We start from the raw sequence: 24,707 nt of genomic DNA on the forward strand, positions 1-24,707 counted from the left end.
TACTCTCACACACTCACACTCACAAACACTAACCCTCCACACACATACTCACTCACATACTCCTATAAGCACTAACCCTCACGCACACATACTCACACACACACTCACTCAGACAAACACTAACCTTAACGCACACATACTTACACACACTCGCTCATACATACACTAACCCTTGCACACATACTCACACACACTCACTCATACAAACACTAACCTCAACACACACTCACACACACACACACTCATATAAACACTAACCCTCACACACACATACACACACAGTCACTCATACAAACACTAACCCTCACGCACACATACTTACACACATTCACTCATTCAAACACTAAACCTCACACACAAAATCAAACGCACACTCACTCATACAAACACTAACCCTCACACACAATCTCAAAGACACACTCACTCATACAAACACTAATGCTCCGCACACATACTCAAACACATACTCGCTCATATTAACACTAACCCTCACACACAAATTCAAACTCACCCTCACTCATACAAACACTAACCCTCACACACAAATTCAAACACACATTCACATATACAAACACTAACCCACATGCACACATATCACACACATTCCCTCATACAAACACTAACCCTCACACACAAATTGAAACACACCCTCACTCATACAAACACTAACCCTCACACATAAATTCAAACACACACTCACTCATACAAACACTAACCCTCACACATAAACTCAAAGACACACTCAGTCATACAAACACTAATGCTCCGCACACATACTCAAACACATACTCACTCATACAAACACTAACCCTGACACACACAAACTCAAACACACACTCACTCATACAAACACTAACCCTCACACACAAACTCAAACACACACTCTCTCATGCAAACACTAATCCCCACACACAAACTCAAACACACACTCTCTCATACAAATACTAACCCTCACACACAAACTGAAACACACACTCAGTCACACACTAATGCACCACACACATATTTTCTCATACAAACAGTAACACTCACGGACTCATACTCACACACAAACTCACTCACATAAACATTAACCTTCACTCACACATACTCACACACACTCATACAAACACTAACCCTCTGCACACATACATGCACACTCATATAAACACTAACCCTCAAGCAAACATACGCAAATGCGCTCACTCAGACAAACACTAAAACTCACAGACTCATACCCACACACACACACTCATACAAACACTAACCCTCACGCACACATACTCACACACACACACTCACACAAACATTAACACTCTGCACACATACTCACACACACTCACTCATACAAACACCAACCTTCCCGCACACATAATCACAGACACACTCATTCATACAAACACTCGCCCTCCGTTCACATACTCACCCGCACTCACTCAGACAAACACTAACCCTCACGCTCACATATTCACAGACACACAGTCACTCATACAACCATTAACCCTCACGCACAAACTCAAACACACACTCATTCATGCAAACACTAACCCTCACGCACAAACTCAAACACAGACTCTCTCATACAGACACTAACCCTCACACAAAAACTGAAACACACACTCAGTCACACACTAATGCTCCGCACACATATTCAAACAGATATTTTCTCATTCAAACAGTAACCCTCACGCACACATACTCACACACACACACTCACTCATACAGTCACTAACCCTCACACACGCAAACTCAAACACACTCACTCAAACAAACACTACCCCTCCGCACACCTCCTCACACATACACTTACTCATAAAAACACTAACCCTCACACACAAACTCAAACACACTCACTCATACAAACACTCCCCCTCCGCACACATACTCACACACACACTCACTCTTGCAATCACTAATGTTCCGCACACATACTGAAACACATACTCACTCATACAAACACTAACTCTCATGCACATATACTCACACACTCATACAAACACTAACCCTCACACACACAAACCCAAACACACTCACTCATACAAACACTAACCCTCATGCACACATACTCACACACACACTCACTCATACATACACTAATCCTCTGCACACATACTGACACACACAATCACTCTTAAACACACTAACCCTCATGCACACATACTCACACACACTCATATAAACACTAACCCTCACGCACACATACACACAGACACACTCCTATAAACACTAACCCTCATGCACACATACGCACACAAACACGCACTCATACATACACTAATCCTCCGCACACATCCTCACACACACTGACTCATAATAAAACACTATGATTCACGCACACATAGTCACACACACGCTCACTCATACAAACACTAACCCTCCGCACACGTACTCACACACACATTCACTCATACAAACACTAACCTTCACGCACACATATACACACACACACTCACTCATACAAACACTAGCCTTCACACACACATACTCTCACACACACTCACTCATACAAACACTAACCCTCATGCACAGATACTAACACACACACTCACTCATACAAACACTAACCCTCATGCCCAGATACTTACACACACTCACTCACTCATACAAATACTAACCTTCACACACACATACTCACACACACATTCACTCATTCAAACACTAAACTACACGCACACATACTCACACACACACTCATATAACCACTAACCCTCATGCACACATACTCACACTCACACTCACTCATACAAACACTAACTGTCCGCACACATACTCTCACACACTCACACTCATATAAACACTAACCCTCACGCACACACACTCACACTCATACAAACACTAACCCTCATGCACAAACACTCACACACACACTCACTCATACAAATACTAACCCTCATGCACACATACTCACACACACGCTCACTCATACAAACACTAACCCTCACGCACACACACTCACACACACACTCACTCATACAAACACTAACCCTCACGCACACACACTCACACACACACTCACTCATACAAATATTAACCCTCACGCACATGTACTCACACACACACTCACTCATACAAACACTAACTGTCCGCACACATACTCACACACACGCTCATTCATGCACACACTAACCCTCTTGCACACATACTCACACACACACTGACTCATAATAAAACACTAAGCTTCACGCACACATACTCACACACACACTCACTCATACAAACACTAACTGTCCGCACACATACTCTCACACACTCACACTCATATAAACACTAACCCTCACGCACACATATGCACACTCACACTCATATAAACACTAACCCTCATGCACACACACTCACACGCACACTCACTCATACAAACACTAACCTTCACGCACACATACTCACACACACACTCACGCATTCAAACACTAATAATCTGCACACATACTCACACACGTACTCATTCATGCATACACTAACCCTCTTGCACACATACTCACACACACACTGACTCATAATAAAACACTAAGCTTTACGCACACATACTCACACACAATCACTCATACAAACACTAACCCTTCGCACACATACTCACATGCACTCACGCATACAAACACTAACCCTCACGCACAAACTCAGACACACACTCACTCATATAATCACTAATGTTCTGCACACATACCGAAACACATACTCACTCATACAAACACTAACCCTCACGCACACATACTCACACACACACTCACTCATACAAACACTAACCTTCACGCACACATACTCACACACACACACTCACTCATACAGTCACTAACCCATACTCACACAAACTCAAACACACTCACTCATACAAACACTCCCCCTCCTCACACATACTCACACACACACTCACTCATACAATCACTAATGTTCCGCACACATACTGAAACACATACTCACTCATACAAACACTAACCCTCATGCACATCTTCTCACACACTCATACAAACACTAACCCTCACACACACAAACCCAAACACACTCACTCATACAAACACTTACCCTACGCACACATACTCACACACACACTCACTCATATAATCACTAACCCTCCGCACACATACTCACACACACTCACTCATACAAACATTAATCTTCACGCACACATACTCACACACACTCACTCATACAAACACTAACCCTCACGCACAAACTCAGACACACACTCACTCATATAATCACTAATGTTCTGCATACATACCGAAACACATACTCACTCATACAAACACTAACCCTCACGCACACATACTCACACACACACTCACTCATACAAACACTAACCCTCACGCACACATACTCACACACACACACTCACTCATACAGTCACTAACCCTCACTCACACAAACTCAAACACACTCACTCATACAAACACTCCCCCTTCTCACACATACTCACACACACACTCACTCATACAATCACTAATGTTCCGCACACATACTGAAACACATGCTCACTCATACAAACACTAACCCTCATGCACATCTTCTCACACACTCATACAAACACTAACCCTCACACACACAAACCCAAACACACTCACTCATACAAACACTTACCCTACGCACACATACTCACACACACACTCACTCATATAATCACTAACCCTCCGCACACATACTCACACACACTCACTCATACAAACATTAATCTTCACGCACACATACTCACACACACTCACTCATACAAACACTAACCCACATGCACACATGCTCACACACAAACTCACTCACATAAACAGTAACCGTCAATTTTTTTTAGTGTACCCAATTCATTTTTTTGCAATTAAGGGGCAATTTAGAGTGTTCAGTCCACCTATCCGGCACATCTTTTGGTTGTGGGGGCGAAATCCACGCAAACACGGAACACTAACCTTCACGCACACATACACACACACACACTCAAAAAAACACTAACCCTCACGCACACATACACACACACTCACTCATACAAACACTAACCCTCACACACACATAATCACACCCAAACTCAAACATGCAAACACATATTCATACACACTCAGACCGACACACACTCACACACACATTCCTGCTCACACGCACTCATATACACTCAGAATCTCACACACACAAACACTCACAATTGCACTCACATGCACACTCATCCACACAAACTAACTCACACACAAATCACACACACCTCACTCATACACATTCACAATCACACTCACTCATACATGTACACTCACTCACTCTCAGGCACCCTCACTTATGCACACTGACTTACACACACTTATCTCTGCACACACACATTTACACACACACTCACTCAAACACGCATTCACCCTGACACACAGAAACACACAGCCACATATTCATATTCACACAGGCACACGTATACCTTCTCTCACACACTCATACAGAGTCAGTCTCTCTCACACACACTCAGACTCACACACTCATGCAAACATCTTCACATGTACCCACTTACACACACACAGTTACAGGCACACTCATATATATACTTACTATCTCTCTCACACACGCACACATATATACACACACCTACACATACATTCACGCATTTACTCATACACACACTCATACATTCACACTCTATCTCACACACATATTCAGACTCACACACACTGCTACTCAAGCATATACCCACACACATGCTCGCACTCACTCACACACATGCTCATGCACACACTCACTCACACATACACGCAGTTACTTAAATACAGACACTCACATTTACACTCTCTCTCTCACACACACACTCACATTCACCATTATATTCACACACACTCATACTTGTGTGCACACACACACTCACACACTTACATTTAAACACATGCCACACACGCACAAACTCACACTCACACCCACACTCACTCACACACACCTACTCACAAACATACTCAAACACACACACACAACTACTCAAACACACACACACACTTTCATACAGACGCACACTCTCACCCACACACATACGTATTCACACACAGACACAGCTACTGAACCACACGTAGACTGACACACACTCATTCATTCACGTTCTCTCTCTAACGCACACATACATTCACTCTCACACACACACTCACATTTGCATTCACCATTATACTCACACACGCTCTCATATGCTTGCATGCACACATATTCACACACAATCACACACACAGTCACACTCACACACGCTCATACCCACACACTCTCAATCACACACCTACTCATACACACATATTCACTCACACACGCACTAACAGACACGCACACACATTCTCACACCCACACACACAACACCCATACGTTCACACTCCCTCTCTCACACACACTCACTCCCACACACACACGCATCTACTCACACACATGCATGCACAAACACTCACACCCACTCACATCCATATGCACTCACTCACACGCGTCCACATCCATACACTCACTCATAACTACACCAACCCCCACACATTCTCTCACACACATTCACGCTCTCACAAACACTCATCCTCACATACGTACAAACACACACACGGACAATCTCAAACACACTCACACCGACACTCACACATGCTCTTTCTTTCATGCCGTCTTTCTCTCACACTCTCTCTCTTACACTTACTCACTAAATCCTACACATGCATACAGGGGCTGGTTTAGCACAGTGGGTTAAGACAGCTGGCTTGTAATGCAGAACAATGCCAGCAGCGTTGGTTCAATTCCCGTACCGGCCTCCTGAACAGGTGCCGGAATGTGGCGACTGGGGCTTTTCGCAGTAACGTCATTGAAGCCTACTTGTGACAATAAGCTATTATTATTTCAGACTTGCCTTGTCCTGTCAAATGATCCACCATGCCAAGCCTGGTTGGGGAGTTCTCTCTCTTTTTATCTTTGTTGTATTTTCTGCTGTTTTATTCTTGGCCCACAGAGAACTGCAAAGATGTGCTCAAAGTTAATTACACTCAAGCAGAAGTGATCACCCTCTCATAATGGCAAACAGCAGAGGTCAGAGGGAAAAGGTCGAGCTTCCATGCTTTATCCAAAGTCCTGTCCTGGAGGGAAGCAATGGATGGTTCCAGGCTGCCTCAATCTGGGTTGAAGATCAGGAACTCAGAATTATTGGACACTCATAATAATTAAATGTGTTGTAATATATCTATATAATCCTGTAAAAGCATGAGTGCATGGTGGTTCTGTAAAATATGTAAAATGAAGAAAATAAATATATATATATATATAAAGACATTTCTATACATAAACTATAGGCATTTGTTAACATTCTCGATCATAATGTGCAAAGATCTTGGAATTCCAGCAATAGATTAACGACCTTTATTTTATCATTATTGTTGAACATTTTATACTTGTCTATTACTGTCTATTGTTGAATTAGAAGGGAGGTGTGTGAATTTTATCTCCATAAGTGCTTTATTGTGAAGACTGGTATGTTTGAGTTGTATCCTAGCAACAAAGTTAAAATATCAAAAGTTCTTTGAAGTAAACAATGTCCTCTCGTGTTGCAAGTCGCTTCTCCGCACTGAACTAAGTCAGGCCCCTGTTTCGTGACATGAATTTAATTCTTGCCAGTTTGCAGTGAAATCAATAACCCAGCAAGAACGAGCAGTAAACCTGAAATAAATACAAAAAAATACTGGATTTAAACAGCGCCGTCGGAGTAAAGAGAGCAACAGAGAACCACAGCCTGCACCTGAAACATTAGCCTGACTGATCAGTTGTGTATTTCCAGAATATTCTTGATATTCTAAACCAGAATGGGCGTCAGTGGGGAACTGTGACGTGGGTAAGTTTGATGGTTACGTTTCTGTGCCTGCTCCATGTGCTGTAGTGTTCCATGTTCTGTGTCTCTGGCAATAACACTTGTTTGTATGTTGTTAAGCATGAAATTGTTCAAGCATATTTGTGTGGAAATAAAGAGTTATTCCTTTTCGAGTTAACACTACTGTTTTATGTCTCAAAATGGAGCTGGCTGTAAACACCCACAAGCAAGGATCGAGAGAGCGCAGGTGGAGGACATTCAACCCATCATATCTGGGCTGGCTTTTATGAAAAGATCTGTCCAATTAACCCGACTGTCCTGTTCTTTCCCCACAACCGTGCCAAATGTTATTTTTCAAATATTTATCCAATGGCCTTTTGAAACTTGCTACTGAATCTGCTTCTCGTGCCCTTTCAGGCAATACAGTGCAACGTGACCTACCTCCTTCAGAGGTTTGTGTATCAGCAGCCCTACAGGGCGGCACGGTAGCACAGTGGTTAGCACTGTTGCCTCACAGCGCCAGAGTCCCAGGTTTGATTCCCGCCTATCTGTGAGGAGCATGTTCTCCCCTTGTCTGCGTGGGTTTCCTCCGGGTGCTCCGATTTCCTCCCACAAGTCCCAAGAGATGTGCTGTTAGATAATTTGGGCATTCTGAATTCTCCCTCAGTGTACCCGAACAGGCGCCGGAATGTGGTGACTAGGGGCTTTTCGCAGTAACTTCATTGCAGTGTTAATGTAAGCCTACTTGTGACACTAATAAAGATTATTATTATTCCCCTTTCAAATTGTACCATTTAGTTTATGTTGCGTCGCCTCATTCTACCTTCCAAAATGTATAATTTCATCCTTCTCTGCAATAAATTTCATCTGTCACGTGTCTGCCTACATATAACTTTCTCTGCCATCCTGAAATGTGTTCCTGTCCCTTTTTTTCCCCAACCACTTTTCCAATTTTGTGGCAGCTGCAAACTTTGAAATTCTGCCCTGTGTATTTAGGTTGTGGCCATTGATATATTTCAGAAAGAGCAGTGGTCTCGTCCCTGGGCGAACATCACCATATACCTGCGCCCAGTCTGAAATACAGTCCTGTGACACTGGTCTCCTACTGCTCCTGTTCCATTGACTACAACAAGTTTTGTCTGCGGTACTTTATTAAACACCCTTTGGAATTCCACATCAAACATACGACACAACTCAAACTTTCGGCTAATTCAACAGAGACCTCGATCAAGTTCGTCAAACTTTGCCTTTAACTCCTTCACATTGAATGTCAAAGCTGAAATGGGTGCAATGGCACTCCCGACAACATCTCAGGGCTGTGATTGACTAGTATGAGGGTCACGTCTTTATCACTGAATGGCAAGCAACTGTCGGAAACGGAGATATAATTAATTAATTTTTTTTTAAAGGTAAAGGTTGTGCAAATATGAAGGCTGTGGAGGATTGCCGGTCAGCTGTTTCCCTGTGCTTACTCCACTTGACCACTATTCAATAAGGTACTGCCTCTCACCTCCATGTGGAGGCTTTGCTGAGAGATGAACGGATGTCATCTCTCCAGGAATGATAGATTTCCTCATTGCAAGGCCTTGCTGGGGATGCTTGACGACAAACTCCGGGATCGGCGATGTTCAGTTTGGTTCTTGGTGTATCAATATTTTCAAGAGACCAATAACTTCAAAAGTGCTGGGAAAATTCTGCAGGTCTTACAGCATCTGTGGAACATGAGCCAGAATTAATATTTCCAGTCCAATTTGATTCTTCTTTGGGTCACTTTTTGTTCAAAATAAATGAATTTCTTAAATGACCAATGCAAATAACAGAAGAACAACATTTCACAGCTTGAGACTTTTACTGAAGCAAACAAACTAAAATCAACATAAATCAAACAATATACAAGCAGTTTAAATATCAGACTAAAGAAAGGGTACTTTTGTATGAATTGAGCTCTGTCTTACGTACCCTTTAGCTGTGCATCGTACCATTGTCTGCTACATAGCGTAATTTTCAGCTTTCCAGCAGGCTCACTGCTCCCTTCCACACAAGTTGAATTTTGCAGTGACCTTCAGAAATCATTTCACGCAGCCTGAATATTCCAATACCAACTTCCACGAGCAAGTCCCACCTTTGCGACTCCGAGTTCCTTACATCTCCAGTACAATTTAGTTTCTGCTTCTTTTTCAACAGAGGACCAGCTCTCAGCAGCACCCGGATTGGTTGCTAACACAAAATTAGAATTTTTTTGGCTCTCATAGCAGAAGCTGCATTGTCTCACTCTCAATGTCCCTGCATCTGTTTCTGAAAAACAGCTGTCCCTTTTCTGTTCCAATGTGTGAAAATTGTCACTTTATTTTCGATAGGTTTCAGTTTGGATTTCTTTCCTCTTGACAACCAGATCACACATGGGCCTATCTCTGGACAGAGATGTAGTTTGACCACAATGCCCCTCTATCCAGGATATCACGTTAAGTTAAAGGAGACATTTTAAAACATAACCATCGAGCAAAGCCCTACATTTTGGAACAGCTTAATCAGTAAGACATAATACCCATACTCGCAGATCATATTCTTCTCATCAGAATCAGCGAACAATAAATTGAACATAATACATAGAAAATAAAAGCAGGAGAGGCCATTCAGCCCTTCACATTCATTCTGAGAAGCAAGTATTAGCAAAACTTAAATGAGCGAAATCCAGCAAATCCCTTGACTTGATGGCCTGTACCCTAGGATTCTAAAATAGATTGCTGCAGAGATAGTGGATGCACTACCTATTTCCCAAAATTTCTTACATTTGGAAACGGTCCCATTGGATTGGAAATTGGCGAATGCTACACTACATTTCAAGAAAGGAGAAAGAAAAAACAGGGAACGCCCTGAGGGAGCACATTGGAAGCGGCAGTCCACACTGTCCTCTTTCTCAGCCCACTCTCCTCCCGTTTTCCCCTGCAGCGCTCACCCTTTGACAGAGTACATTTCCCGCTAGGTAGCCGTTAGTTGGCCAGTCATGGTAATATCACATTAACAACATGGGGCGGGACTCGCTAACCCCCCGCCAGCTCGGAGAATCGCCGGGGGGGGCGGCGTGAATCCAGACCCCGCCGGCCGCCGAATTCTCCGGCCTCAAATACAAAATTCAGGCCAATGTCACATTACACAACACCAACCTGCTCTCTGATTGGTTCCAGAACATGCTGCTCTAAGGAACCATCTCAAAAACCCTTCATCCAGGCTACTGCCAATCTGATTTTTCCAGCTTATAAGTAGATTGAAGTCACACATGATTATTGCTGTTCCTTAATCAAAACCACCCACTATTTCTTCTTGTATATTTTGTTCTACATTGTGGTTACCATTAGGGGGCCTGTAGACCACGCCCACTGGTGACTTCTTTCCCCTACAATTCGTCATCTCCACCCAAACTGATTCTACATCCTCATCTCCTGGATTAAGAACATCTCTAACTTCCCCACCAATGCCGTCCTTGATTAACACTGCCAACCCTCCACCTTTCCTAGCTTCCTATTCTTCTTGGAAGTCTTAACAATGCACTTAGCAATGCCTAGAATGATTAGAACAAGTCAACATGGTTTTACAAAACAGAAATCCTGTTTGACAAATTTACGAGAGTGTGGTAGATAAAGTAGGTGTAGTGTATGTGGATTTCCAAAAGGTATTTGATAAGGTGTCGCACTAAAAGCAAGGTAAGGGCTCATGGAGTTCAGGTGATATTTTATTGTGGATAGTGAATTGGTTAACAGATGATTATACCAAGCTTGGTGCGAAGGTAAACTGCGGGGAGGACACGGGTGGTTGCAAAGAGCTATAGACAGGTTAAGTGAGTGAGTAACATGATGGCAGATGATGTGTAACATGAAGTGTGCAGCTATTCACTTTGGTCGTAAGAATAGAAAAGCAGGATATTTTTAAAAGGTGAGAGACTTGTAAGCGTTCATCTTCAAGGAGAGTTGAACGCGTTTGTACAAGGAATGCAGAAGGTTAGCATGCAGGTGCAGCAAGCAATTCGGAAGGCAAATGGCATGTTGGCCTTTATCACAAGGAGATTGGAATACAGGGATAAATAGGTTCTGCTGCAGTTATATAGGGTTTTGGTGTGGCCATATCTGAAATAGTGGGCTGGACTTACTGGCCAAGCCACCGTGTATTTTTCTGCAGAGGAGGTTTCCCGCCAATGGGATTTACCGACCCCCCCGTTGCCAATCGTCACCGGGAAACCGGTGCGTTGACATGGACTGGAATATCCCACTGGCGTGAACAACCAGTAGATCGTGCCCAGTGTGTGCAGTGGTGGTCTCCACGAAAGGGACAACCAGCAAATGTAGATACATTGCTGTCTATCTCTTCACTTCAGTGATCAAGATAGGTTGTAAATAGCTGAGGCCCAGCACTGATCCTTGTAGCACTCCACGATTCACTGCCTATCAACATGAAAAACCCCTGTTCAAGAAAGGAAATACTTGCACTGAAGGTGGGACAGCGAAGGTTCACTAGATTGGTCCATGGGGTGAGGGGGTTGTCCCATGATGGGAGGCTGAGTAAATTGGGTTGATATTCTCTGGAGTTTATAAGAATGAGAGGTAACCTCATTGAAATCTACAACATTCTGAGGCGGCTTGATAAGGTGGATGCTGAGAGATTGTCCCCGTTTATCAGGGACCTGAAACACGGACGCGGTCTTGGATAAGGGGCGGATCATTCAGGACTGAGGTGAGGAAATATTTCTTTACTCCAAGGGTAATGAATGTTTGAAATTCTCTACCCCAGAGTGTTGTGGGTGCTCCATTATTGGGAGAGACAGAATTCTGGTCTCATGGGAAATTAAGGGCTGTGGAAAACAAGTGGAAAAATGGAGTTGAAGCTGAAGATCAGCCATGATTGTATCGAATGGTGGAGCAGGCGAGAGAGGCCGATGGTTTGCCCCTGCCACAATTTCTTGTGTTCTTGTGAATGGTTAGTTCCTGATTTGATCAGGCTTTTTCATTATCTCTGGCAATAACAGAGCCAACATGAAGAAGTAGATCCCTAAAGATTCTGGGCTGTGCTGACGCCAATGGAGGATCTGTGGAGTTCCACGATGGAAGGATTCGCGCCACACCCGCACTGATTCCACTACCGCTGAGGGGCTAGCACCGGCGATGCGTGAAACATCTGCAGAACGCGTGAAAAATGGTGGGAGAATCGCTGGGTCCGTGATGGGCACGCACTGCCGCACATACAGTTACACCCCCACTCACACCGAACGCGCCCAAAAAGATGGTGCCATGTGCTGGACCACGTACCCATCAGCCCCGGCCCCACAGACCACCTCCCAACCACCCCCAATTCTCCCCCAGCCCTAGCAGAAGCCCCCTGGCCACCGGCACGACTGTCGGTAACGTATGGCAGTGGTGGACACCGTCCGTACGCCCTCTCTCTCTCTCAGCAGCCACCACGTCAGGCTCACGACTGTTGAGAGCACACGTGGACCACACCGTTGGAAACACGGCCCATCGGAGGTGGAGCATCGCGGGTGGGCCCGATAATTAGATGCGAACGGGTTGGCTACTTCGAGCGTCGCAATGATGCCGAATTGGAGGGGGCGGAGCATCGCGACCCGGTATCTTGCCGCGATTTTGCCATGGGGAGCCGTTCTCCGCTTGATCGGCGTTCCCGATTTCGGCATTGGGCTACGGAGAATCCCACCCTTTGTTTATACCACTTCCATTGGACTTTGACCAATTGAACCATTTGGGAATGGGAAAGAGCAAATCAAATTTAAAGGCAATTCCAGTGACATCAGCAAACGTCAAACTAAACTGAACCCTCAGGGATCCAATGGTCATTGTTTTGGCCACCATGAATCTGTAGATTCGACACAGTCATCTCTGAACTGTTAGTTTTTAGCTGCTTTCTGCTGTTTATTTCTAATTGGCGTGACGCCGCAGCACAAACAACTTCCATAAGACCTGCATTTCTAGCAGTATTTCTATTCAATGGAGCATGAAGAACAATTTACTTTTAAATGGTGAATATCCCAGAGCCTGAGGACAAAGAGACAGTGAAATAATGTGGGGGAGGGCGAGTGGAATCAAAGGTAAGGGTTGGAAGAAGGATTTGCATCCCTCTCACAGCTCAGCAGACATTGGCGCAGGAGCATTCAGAACTCAAAGTATTGCTTTTGGAAACCTGATGGGTGGTGTTTAATGCCCTTGGGGCAGCACTGTAGCACAGTGGTTATCACAGTTTCTTCACGGCTCCAGGGTCCCAGGTGCGATACCCGGCTTGGGTCACTGTCTGTGCAGAGTCTGCACGCTCTCCCCGAGTCTGCATGCGTTTCCTCCGGCTGCTCCGGTTTCCTCCCACAGTCCAAAGAGGTGCAGGTTAGGTGGATTGACGAAGCTAAATTGTCCCTTAGTGTCCAAAAAGGTGAGGTGGGTTAGGGGGATAGGATGGAGGCATGGGTTTAAGTGGGGTGCTCTTTCAACGGCCGGTGCAGACTCGATGGGCCGAGTGGCCTCCTTCTGCACTGTAAATTCTATGATTCTATGATCACCGCATGACAGGTAAGGCCTTTAATCAGGTGGGACGTTGGTGCTTGGCGAAGTATCTAATGAATAGGCTGCTCTGGGGATCACCATTCATTTAGGGAGGGCGGATGGGTTGGCAAATGATTAAGTGCATGACAGGAGGGGTCTTCAGTGTCTCTACAGAGAGGATGCTGCTGAGATGAAACGGCCCAGAGAGGGTAGATAAAATTAAGGAGTGAAATGGGGAAACAGTAGGAACTTCATTCCATCAGCACAGTCCGTGACATCAATCTCCAGGGGACAATTGCAAACCCCTGCCTGTACATGGCTTCAGCTTTACTAATTTGAATCTTTAACACGCAGATACCATTTTATTTTCATGAACTTCGTTCATCCTTCAGTACACTAGCCTCCTGTCAGTTCGCAAACACTGTGTGTGGCCCCGTATGCCGTCAGCAGGATTTGATTACCCTTAGAAAATATCAGCTAATTGCTTCATTACCAGCCTCAATTCACTTCCCATGGGTGCTGGGCAGGTTGCTGTCAACACTTACAATCTGCCTCCAGGAAAAGCAGCAGGAACATATGAAATAGAACCAAGAGTAGGCAATGCAACCATTGGACCTCTCCCGACGTCCAATAAGATCATGGCTGATTTTAGATATTAACGCCATTTCCTGCCCATTCCCCATATCCCTTGATTCTTTGAGTGACCAAAACTCTGTCTATCCCAGACTTCAAATATATCCCACGATGGAGCATCTATAACCCTCTGGGATGGAGAATTTCAAAGATTCACAACCCTTTGAATGAAGACATTTCTCCCAATCTCTGTCCAAAATGATCAGCCCCTTACCCTGAGGCAGCGCTCCCCGTGTTCTTGAGTTCCCAGCCAGAGGAAACAATCTCTCAGCATCCGTCAGATTGGCCGGCATCTCTCGCAGGAGAAACTTTTTCCCGAGTAAGGGACAGAAGTCCCACCTGCAGCTACTTAACACTCATTCGAGTATGAAACGGCTGTAGGGCAGTCAGTGCCACTCTTTGGATGGTGGGAGCCAGGAGTCAGCCATCCAAATAATTCATCCCAATGTTCCAGTAGTGGTCCAAAGCCCTGTACATCTGGAGAAATACTTTTTAACCCATGTATTCCAATCGCTTGCAATAAATGCTAAATATAATTTACCTCCCTAATTGCTTGCTGCATCTGCATGCTCACTGTCTGCATTCCTCATACAAATGCACCCGATAACAAAATATTTTGCTTTTCTAATCTTCTGACCCAAGTGAATAACTTCATACATCTCCGCATTATACTCCACCTGCCATCTTGTTCCCCACTAATTTAAGCTGCGTATATCCCTTTGCAGACTCTCAGTATCCTCCGCACAACTCACCTCCACACCTAGCTTTTTATCATCAGTAAATTAAACACTCCCATGACAGGGACAGCAGAGGGTTAGATACAGATTTAAACTCCATTAATACTGTCCCCAGTAAACACTCCAGGGTGGGTACATCATGGGATTAAAGAGCTACTTTACACTGCCCACATCAAACACTCACATTGCAGGTAAAGCATGCGGTCAGATACTAAACTAAAAGCTCCCACTACACTGTCCCCGTCACACACTCCCAGGACAGGTACTGCACAGGGTTAGATGCAGGGTAAAGCTCCCACTACACTGTTTCCGTCAATCACTCCCAGTACAGGTACAGCACAGGGTTGGATACGGAGTAAAGTCCCTTCTACACTGGCCCATCAAACACTCCCAGGGCAGGTACGGCATGGGCTAGAAACTAAGGAAAGCTCCCTCTACACTACCATAAAACAGTCGCAGCACAGTTGGAGCACAGGGTTAGGTATAGACTGAAACTCTCTCTACGCTGTACCCATCAAATAGTCCTAGCACAGGTGGAGCACTGGGTTAGGTACAGACTAAAGCTCCCTCTACACTCTCCCCATCAAACGATCCCAAGGAAGTTACAGCATGGCATTAGATACAAAATAAAGTTTCAACAAAGAACAAAGAACAAAGAAATGTACAGCACAGGAACAGGCCCTTCGGCCCTCCAAGCCCGTGCCGACCATGCTGCCCGACTAAACTACAATCTTCTACACTTCCTGGGTCCGTATCCTTCTATTCCCATCCTATTCATATATTTGTCAAGATGCCCCTTAAATGTCCCTATCGTCCCTGCTTCCACTACCTCCTCCAGTAGTGAGTTCCAGGCACCCACTACCCTCTGCGTAAAAAACTTGCCTCGTACATCTACTCTAAACCTTGCCCCTCTCACCTTAAACCTATGCCCCCTAGTAATTGACCCCTCTACCCTGGGGAAAAGCCTCTGACTATCCACTCTGTCTATGCCCCTCATGATTTTGTATACCTCTATCAGGTCTCCCCTCAACCTCCTTCGTTCCAGTGAGAACAAACCGAGTTTATTCAATCGCTCCTCATAGCTAATGCCCTCCATACCAGGCAACATTCTGGTAAATCTCTTCTGCACCCTCTCTAAAGCCTCCACATCCTTCTGGTAGTGTGGCGACCAGAATTGAACACTATACTCCAAGTGTGGCCTAACTAAGGTTCTATACAGCTGCAACATGACTTGCCAATTTTTATACTCAATGCCCCGGCCAATGAAGGCAAGCATGCCGTATGCCTTCTTGACTACCTTCTCCACCTGTGTTGCCCCTTTCAATGACCTGTGGACCTGTACTCCTAGATCTCTTTGACTTTCAATACTCTTGAGGGTTCTACCATTCACTGTATATTCCCTACCTGCATTAGAAATTCCAAAATGCATTACCTCACATTTGTCCGGATTAAACTCCATCTGCCATCTCTCCGCCCATGTCTCCAGACAATCTAAATCCTGCTGTCTCCTCCGACAGTCCTCATCGCTATCCGCAATTCCACCAACCTTTGTGACGTCTGCAAACTTACTAATCAGACCAGTTACATTTTCCTCCAAATCATTTATATATACTACAAAGAGCAAAGGTCCCAGCACTGATCCCTGTGGTACACCACTGGTCACAGCCCTCCAATTAGAAAAGCATCCCTCCATTGCTACTCTCTGCCTTCTATGGCCTAGCCAGTTCTGTATCCACCTTGCCAGCTCACCCCTGATCCCGTGTGACTTCACCTTTTGTACTAGTCTACCATGAGGGACCTTGTCAAAGGCCTTACTGAAGTCCATATAGACAACATCTACTGCCCTACCTGCATCAATCATCTTAGTGACCTCCTCGAAAAACTCTATCAAGTTAGTGAGACACAACCTCCCCTTCACAAAACCGTGCTGCCTCTCACTAATACGTCCATTTGCTTCCAAATGGGAGTAGATCCTGTCTCGAAGAATTCTCTCCAGTAATTTCCCTACCACTGAAGTAAGGCTCACCGGCCTGTAGTTCCCGGGATTATCCTTGCTACCCTTCTTAAAGAGAGGAACAACATTGGCTATTCTCCAGTCCTCCGGGACATCCCCTGAAGACAGCGAGGATCCAAAGATTTCTGTCAAGGCCTCAGCAATTTCCTCTCCAGCCTCCTTCAGTATTCTGGGGTAGATCCCATCAGGCCCTGGGGACTTATCTACCTTAATATTTTTTAAGACACCCAACACCTCGTCTTTTTGGATCACAATGTGACCCAGGCTATCTACACACCCTTCTCCAGACTCAACATCTACCAATTCCTTCTCTTTGGTGAATACTGATGCAAAGTATTCATTTAGTACCTCGCCCATTTCCTCTGGCTCCACACATAGATTCCCTTGCCTATCCTTCAGTGGGCCAACCCTTTCCCTGGCTACCCTCTTGCTTTTTATGTACGTGTAAAAAGCCTTGGGATTTTCCTTAACCCTATTTGCCAATGACTTTTCGTGACCCCTTCTAGCCCTCCTGACTCCTTGCATAAGTTCCTTCCTACTTTCCTTATATTCCACGCAGGCTTCGTCTGTTCCCAGCCTTTTAGCCCTGACAAATGCCTCCTTTTTCTTTTTGACGAGGCCTACAATATCACTCATCATCCAAGGTTCCCGAAAATTGCTGTATTTATCTTTCTTCCTCACAGGAATATGCCGGTCCTGTATTCCTTTCAACTGACACTTGAAAGCCTCCCACATGTCAGATGTTGATTTGCCCTCAAACATCCGCCCCCAATCTATGTTCTTCAGTTCCCGCCTAATATTGTTATAATTAGCCTTCCCCCAATTTAGCACATTCATCCTCGGACCACTCTTATCCTTGTCCACCAGTACTTTAAAACTTACTGAATTGTGGTCACTGTTACCGAAATGCTCCCCTACTGAAACATCTACCACCTGGCCGGGCTCATTCCCCAATACCAGGTCCAGTACCGCCCCTTCCCTAGTTGGACTGTCTACATATTGTTTTAAGAAGCCCTCCTGGATGCTCCTGACAAACTCCGCCCCGTCTAAGCCCCTGGCACTAAGTGAGTCCCAGTCAATATTGGGGAAGTTGAAGTCTCCCATCACCACAACCCTGTTGTTTTTACTCTTTTCCAAAATCTGTCTACCTATCTGCTCCTCCATCTCCCGCCGGCTGTTGGGAGGCCTGTAGTATACCCCCAACATTGTGACTGCACCCTTCTTATTCCTGATCTCTACCCATATAGCCTCACTGCCCTCTGAGGCGTCCTCTCGCAGTACAGCTGTGATATTCTCCCGAACAAATAGCGCAACTCCGCCTCCCCTTTTACATCCCCCTCTATCCCGCCTGAAACGTCTAAATCCTGGAACGTTTAGCTGCCAATCCTGCCCTTCCCTCAACCAGGTCTCTGTAATGGCAACAACATCATAGTTCCAAGTACTAATCCAAGCTCTAAGTTCATCTGCCTTACCCGTAATGCTCCTTGCATTAAAACATATGCACTTCAGGCCACCAGACCCGCTGTGTTCAGCAACTTCTCCCCGTCTGCTCTGCCTCAGAGCCACACTGTCCCTATTCCCTAGTTCTCCCTCAATGCTCTCACCTTCTGACCTATTGCTCCTGTGCCCACCCCCCTGCCATACTAGTTTAAACCCTCCCGTGTGACACTAGCAAACCTCGCGGCCAGGATATTTATGCCTCTCCGGTTTAGATGCAACCCGTCCTTCTTATACAGGTCACACCTGCCCCGGAAGAGCTCCCAGTGGTCCAGATAATGGAAACCCTCCCTCCTACACCAGCTGTTTAGCCACGTGTTTATCTGCTCTATCTTCCTATTTCTAGCCTCACTGGCACGTGGCACAGGGAGTAATCCCGAGATGACAACCCTCGAGGTCCTGTCTTTTAACTTTCTGCCTAGCTCCCTGAACTCCTGCTGCAGGACCTCATGCCCCTTCCTGCCTACGTCGTTAGTACCAATATGTACAACGACCTCTGCCTGTTTGCCCTCCCCCTTCAGGATTCCCTCTACCCGTTCGGAGACATCCTGGACCCTGGCACCAGGGAGGCAACATACCATCCTGGAGTCTCTTTCACGTCCACAGAAGCGCCTATCTGTGCCCCTGACTATAGAGTCCCCTATTACTATTACTCTTCTGCGCTTTGACCCTCCCTTCTGAACATCAGAGCCAGCCGTGGTGCCACTGCTCTGGCTGCTGCTGTTTTCCCCTGATAGGCTATCCCCCCCGACAGTATCCAAAGGGGTATATCTGTTCGAGAGGGGGACAACCACAGGGGATTCCTGCACTGACTGCCTGCCCTTTCTGGTGGTCACCCATTTCTCTGCCTGCACCTTGGGTGTGACCACATTTACATAACTGCGATCTATGACGCTTTCCGCCACCTGCATGCTCCTAAGTGTATCCAATTGCTGCTCCAACCGAACCATGCGGTCTGTGAGGACCTGCACTTTCCTCTGCACTGTCCCCACCAAACACTCCCAGGACAGGTACAGGATTTTGATTGGTCTAATGCCTGATCTGCTTCACCAAGACTGGCAATATGTCTAAAGATTTAATGCTATATGATTTCTTGTGGTACTGGAGTAAAGGTGGTACTTCCTTGCAAGGGTAAATGGTTATGAGCAGCCACATTCGCTTTGTGAGTTCCAGGTCAGTGCTTGAAAGTTGATTCATAAGCAGACAGAATTAACGCTCACCGTAGGTACTGGTGGAATTTCTTGATGCCAAAGACTATTGATAGTTCTTCCTTCTCAGTTTGTGAGCAGGTGATTTTAGTCCTCAGAGAGTTTTTGACACAGACCCTATTGGCTTTTCAGAGCTATTGTCTATCTCATGGGACAACACGGCACCAACACCATATGGAGAAGCGTCGCAGGTCAATGTCAGTTCTTTAGATGGGTTGAAGTGTACTAACAGATTTGAGCAACAATGCCTTGACTCTGTTGAAAGCTTCCTCCTGGAGAGCTTTTCAAGACAATGATGGTGCTTCTTTAGCAGAATATGCAAGGGGGCCAATTCATTTGATAAGTTTGGTAAAAAATGTGCATCGTAGTTTACCGTCCCCCAAAACAATTTGTGTTCCATTGTGTTTGTGGGGCAGGCGCCTCCTTTATCGCCTTGACCTTTTCTTCCACTGGGTGTAATCCTTGTGCATCTACACGGTGACCCAGATAGGTTACCTCAGTGGCTTGAAAGGTGCACTTCTCTTTCTTGAAGCAAACTCAAGCCTCCTGAAATCTCTTTAACATCTTCTCTAAGTTTGTTGGATGCTCACCCTTTGTCGATCCAGTTGGAAGGAAGTCCCTGTAACAGACTCTCCATTGTCCTTTGAAATATTGCATATGCCAAAGACACACCAAAAGAAAGGCTTCTGTGCTGGAATAGGACTTTGTGTGTGTTTTATCATGACATATCACAGAAAGCGACATCTAATGCAAGTTGCTGGTACTCGTGACTCATATCCAGCTTTGTGTAAGATCGACCTTCTGCCAGCTTTGGATACGAGTCTTCAATTCTCGGCATTGGATGTTTGTCAAGCTTGGTGGCCTGATTAACAGTTAGCTTACAATCGCCGCAAATGCAGATGGCCCTGTTTCAATACGGGAACTATAGGTGCTGCCCATTCCAAGAACTGAACTGGCTGGATGATGCCTAGTTCTTCCAACTTGCTTAAATCAGTATCCACTTTCTCTCATAAGGCAGATGATGCTGGTTTTGTCCTCAAGAATCTGGATGTCGTCTCTAAATCCACATAACTAGTAGCTTGGAGCCCTTTGATTTTGCAGAATTCATCTCAGAAGAAGTTGTCGTATTTTCTTATCCGGCAGTCCCCCTTCCTGCTCTTGAAAACTCTCGGCCCAATTCAACTTAACATTTTTAAGCCGATTGCAACCGAGAAGGCTTTGTCCTTCACCGTCCGTCACTGTTATCACGGGGAGCTGGGTAGACTGTTGTCCATTGTTTACAGGTACCATTGTGGTGCCTTTTACTTCTATTATTTCTATTGTATTAATCTTCAGCGTAGCAGAAGTGCTCTTCAGGTTCAATGGTTGGACTCCCTCTCTTAGGTACTGAAATGTATGTTCGCCCATCACAATGGCTGATGCCCTTGTATCCACTTCCATCTTAAGAAGCTTCCCATTTACCTGGAGTGTTACAGTGACAGGGTCTATCTTGCCTGTTTTTCGATTAAACAGAGAGTGAATACCAGAATCACTGATGCTCAGCTCTTCCACATTGTATACTTGTAACAGCATGGTTGGTTGATTACTCGGCGATCTTGACTTAGCTCTGCACTGCTTTATCAAATGTCCTCTTCTGAGACAATAAAAACACTCAGCCTCCTTAAACCGATCTGATTCAGGAATGTGGTGACCGCCACATTGGTAACATTCCACTTTATGCATTACTGACGGATTGCTTATTCTGTATCTTTTGTTTTATTGGTGGCTGAAATTGTTTCCTGCCTTGCAGCTGCTTCAGAGGTTTTGGAGCCAGGGCTGGATGCAGGTTCCTGCCCTAAGTTTCTTTTAAAATTTAGAGTACCCAATTATTTTTTTTCCAATTAAAGGACAATTTAGCGTGGCCAATCCACCTAACCTGCACATAGATACATAGATACATAGAAGATAGGAGCAGGAGGAGGCCTTTTGGCTCTTCGAGCCTGCTCCACCATTCATCACGATCATGGCTAATTATTCCAACTCAATTGCCTAATCCTGCTTTCTCCCCAAAGCCTTTGATCCCATTCTCCCTTTTGAATATATTCAATGTTTTAGCATCAACTACTTCCTGTGGCAATGAATTCCACAAGCTCACCATTCTTTGGGTGAAGAAATGTCTCCTTATCTCTGTCCGAAATGGTTTACCCTGAATCCTCAGGCTGTGACCCCTGGTTCTGGACACACCCATCATTGGTAACAGCGTCCCTGCATCTATCCTGTCTAGTCCTGTTAGAATTTTATACGTTTCTATGAGCTTTCCCCCTCATTCTTCTGAACTCCAGCGAGAACAATCCCAACCTAGTCAATCTCTCCTCATATGACAGTCTTGCCATCCCTGGAATCAGTCTGGTAAACCTTCACTGCACTCTCCCTCGAGAGCAAGAACATCCTTCCTCATAGAAGGAGACCAAAACTGCACACAATACTCCACATGCCTCACCAAGGCCCTGTATAATGCAGCAACACATCCCTGCTTCTATACTCGAAACCTCTCGCAATGAAGGCCAACATACCATTAGCCTTTTTTTTACCGTCTACTGCACCTGCATGCTTACCTTCAGCGACTGGTGCACAAGGACACCCAGGTCCCACTGAACACTCCCTTCTCCCAATTTACACCATTCAGGTAGTAATCTTCCTTCCTGTTTTTGTTTCCAAAATGAATAACCTCACACTTATCCAAATTATACTGCATCTGCCATTGATTTGCCCACTCGTCCAACCTGTCCAGATCATGCTGTAGGATCCCTGGATCTTCGTTACAGTTCACCCTCCCACCCAACTTGGTATCGTCTGCAACTCTGAGATGTCACATTTTGTTCCCTCATCCAAATCATTAATATATATTGTGAATAGCTGGGGTCCCAGCACCAATCCCTGTGGTACCCCACTGGTTACTGCCTGCCAATTTGAAAAGGACCCATTAATCCCTATTCTTCGTTTCCTCTCTGCCAACCAGTTTTCTATCCACCTCAATACATTTCCCCCAATCCCATACACTTTAATTTTGCACAATAATCTCTTATGAGGGACTTTGTCAAACGCCTTCTGAAAGTCCAAATATACCTCATTGATTGGCTCCCCCTTGTCAACTGTACTGGTTACATCTTCAAAGAATTCCAACAGATTTGTCAAGCATGATTTTCCCTTCATAAATCCATGCTGACTCTGACTGATCCTGCCACTGCTTTCTAAATGTTCCGCTATAAAGTCCTTGATAATGGATTCAAGCATTTCCCCCACTACCGATGTTAGGCTTACTGGTCTATAATTCCCTGCTTTCTCTCTACCTCCCTTTTTGAATATTGGAGTGACATGAGCTACCTTCCAGTCTGCAGGATTGTGGGGGTGAAACCCATGCAGACATGGGGAGAATGTGCAAACTCCACACGGAGAGTGGCCCAGGGCCGGGATTCAAACCCGGGTCCTCAGCGCCGTAGTCCCAGTGCTAACCACTGCGCCACATGCCGCCCAGATTCCTGCCCTAAGTGATGAATGGCGCCATTCTGTGTGCCCTGCAGCCCTTGTGCACCTTTTGCAGTGCGTTCCATGGCCTGCGCTATCTCCATTGCTCCTTTACAATTTACATCAATCTCTGCAAGCAATCTATGTGGAAAAGGGTCATTGATTACACCACAGACTAAGCAATCCCGTACCCTGCCACAATACTCCAATAATTGCTTCAGTTTAGCAATATGTGTCATGATTTATTCATCTGGGCTCTCACCCTTGAATTAAATTTGAATCTTTAAAGAATGACTTATAATTGAGGATGCAATTGAACCTTGACTATATCTATGAGCTCACCAAATAATTTGGAGTCGGGTGCACTTGGGGCTATAAGACTGTGAATAAGATTAAAGGTCTGCGTTTCACAAAGACTTAGGAGAATTGCTTTGCAATTTGCCTCCTCCCCAATTTCATTTGCTTGATAATAATATCCAAGGAGCTCAATGTATTTTGGCCAGTCGTCTGTGGAGAAGTCAAATGGGTCTATATGTCCAAAGAGAGGCATTCTGGTGAGTACTTTTTTTTCAGATTTCAATTAAAACAGGATACTCACAGGTGTCGGGCCAGAGGCAGTGTCAGGATAATTTAACATTGTCGCCAGATGTAAACATGTACTTTCATAGACATTATTAGTAAACACAAAGGGTATTTATAAATAACAATTGTACAGTAGCCTCATGGCTGTAGCTAGCTCCCAAAATGTCTCTGCCCAGGAGCCTCTCTCACCATGGGTTAATCCTCACTCTGAGTCCCGAATGGTCACAAATCTCCCTCTACACTGTCCCCATCAAATACTCCCAGGGC

The 24,707-nt window shown here is 45.1% G+C and overlaps 1 protein-coding gene across 1 annotated transcript in view; it reads left to right on the forward strand.

Moving 5' to 3' along the window:
* Positions 1–7,910, forward strand: part of LOC140393797 (voltage-gated potassium channel KCNC1-like) — an 80,132-nt gene extending 72,222 nt beyond the window's left edge. Inside the window, exon 4 of the mRNA XM_072480242.1 lies at positions 6,884–7,910. Coding sequence (XP_072336343.1) covers positions 6,884–6,945 — 62 coding nt within the window. The 3' untranslated portion in view covers positions 6,946–7,910. The remainder of the gene's footprint in view (positions 1–6,883) is intronic.
* Positions 7,911–24,707: the final 16,797 nt, after the last annotated feature.

Source organism: Scyliorhinus torazame, chromosome 17 (assembly GCF_047496885.1).
Source record: "Scyliorhinus torazame isolate Kashiwa2021f chromosome 17, sScyTor2.1, whole genome shotgun sequence".
Taxonomy (NCBI): Eukaryota; Metazoa; Chordata; class Chondrichthyes; order Carcharhiniformes; family Scyliorhinidae; genus Scyliorhinus; species Scyliorhinus torazame.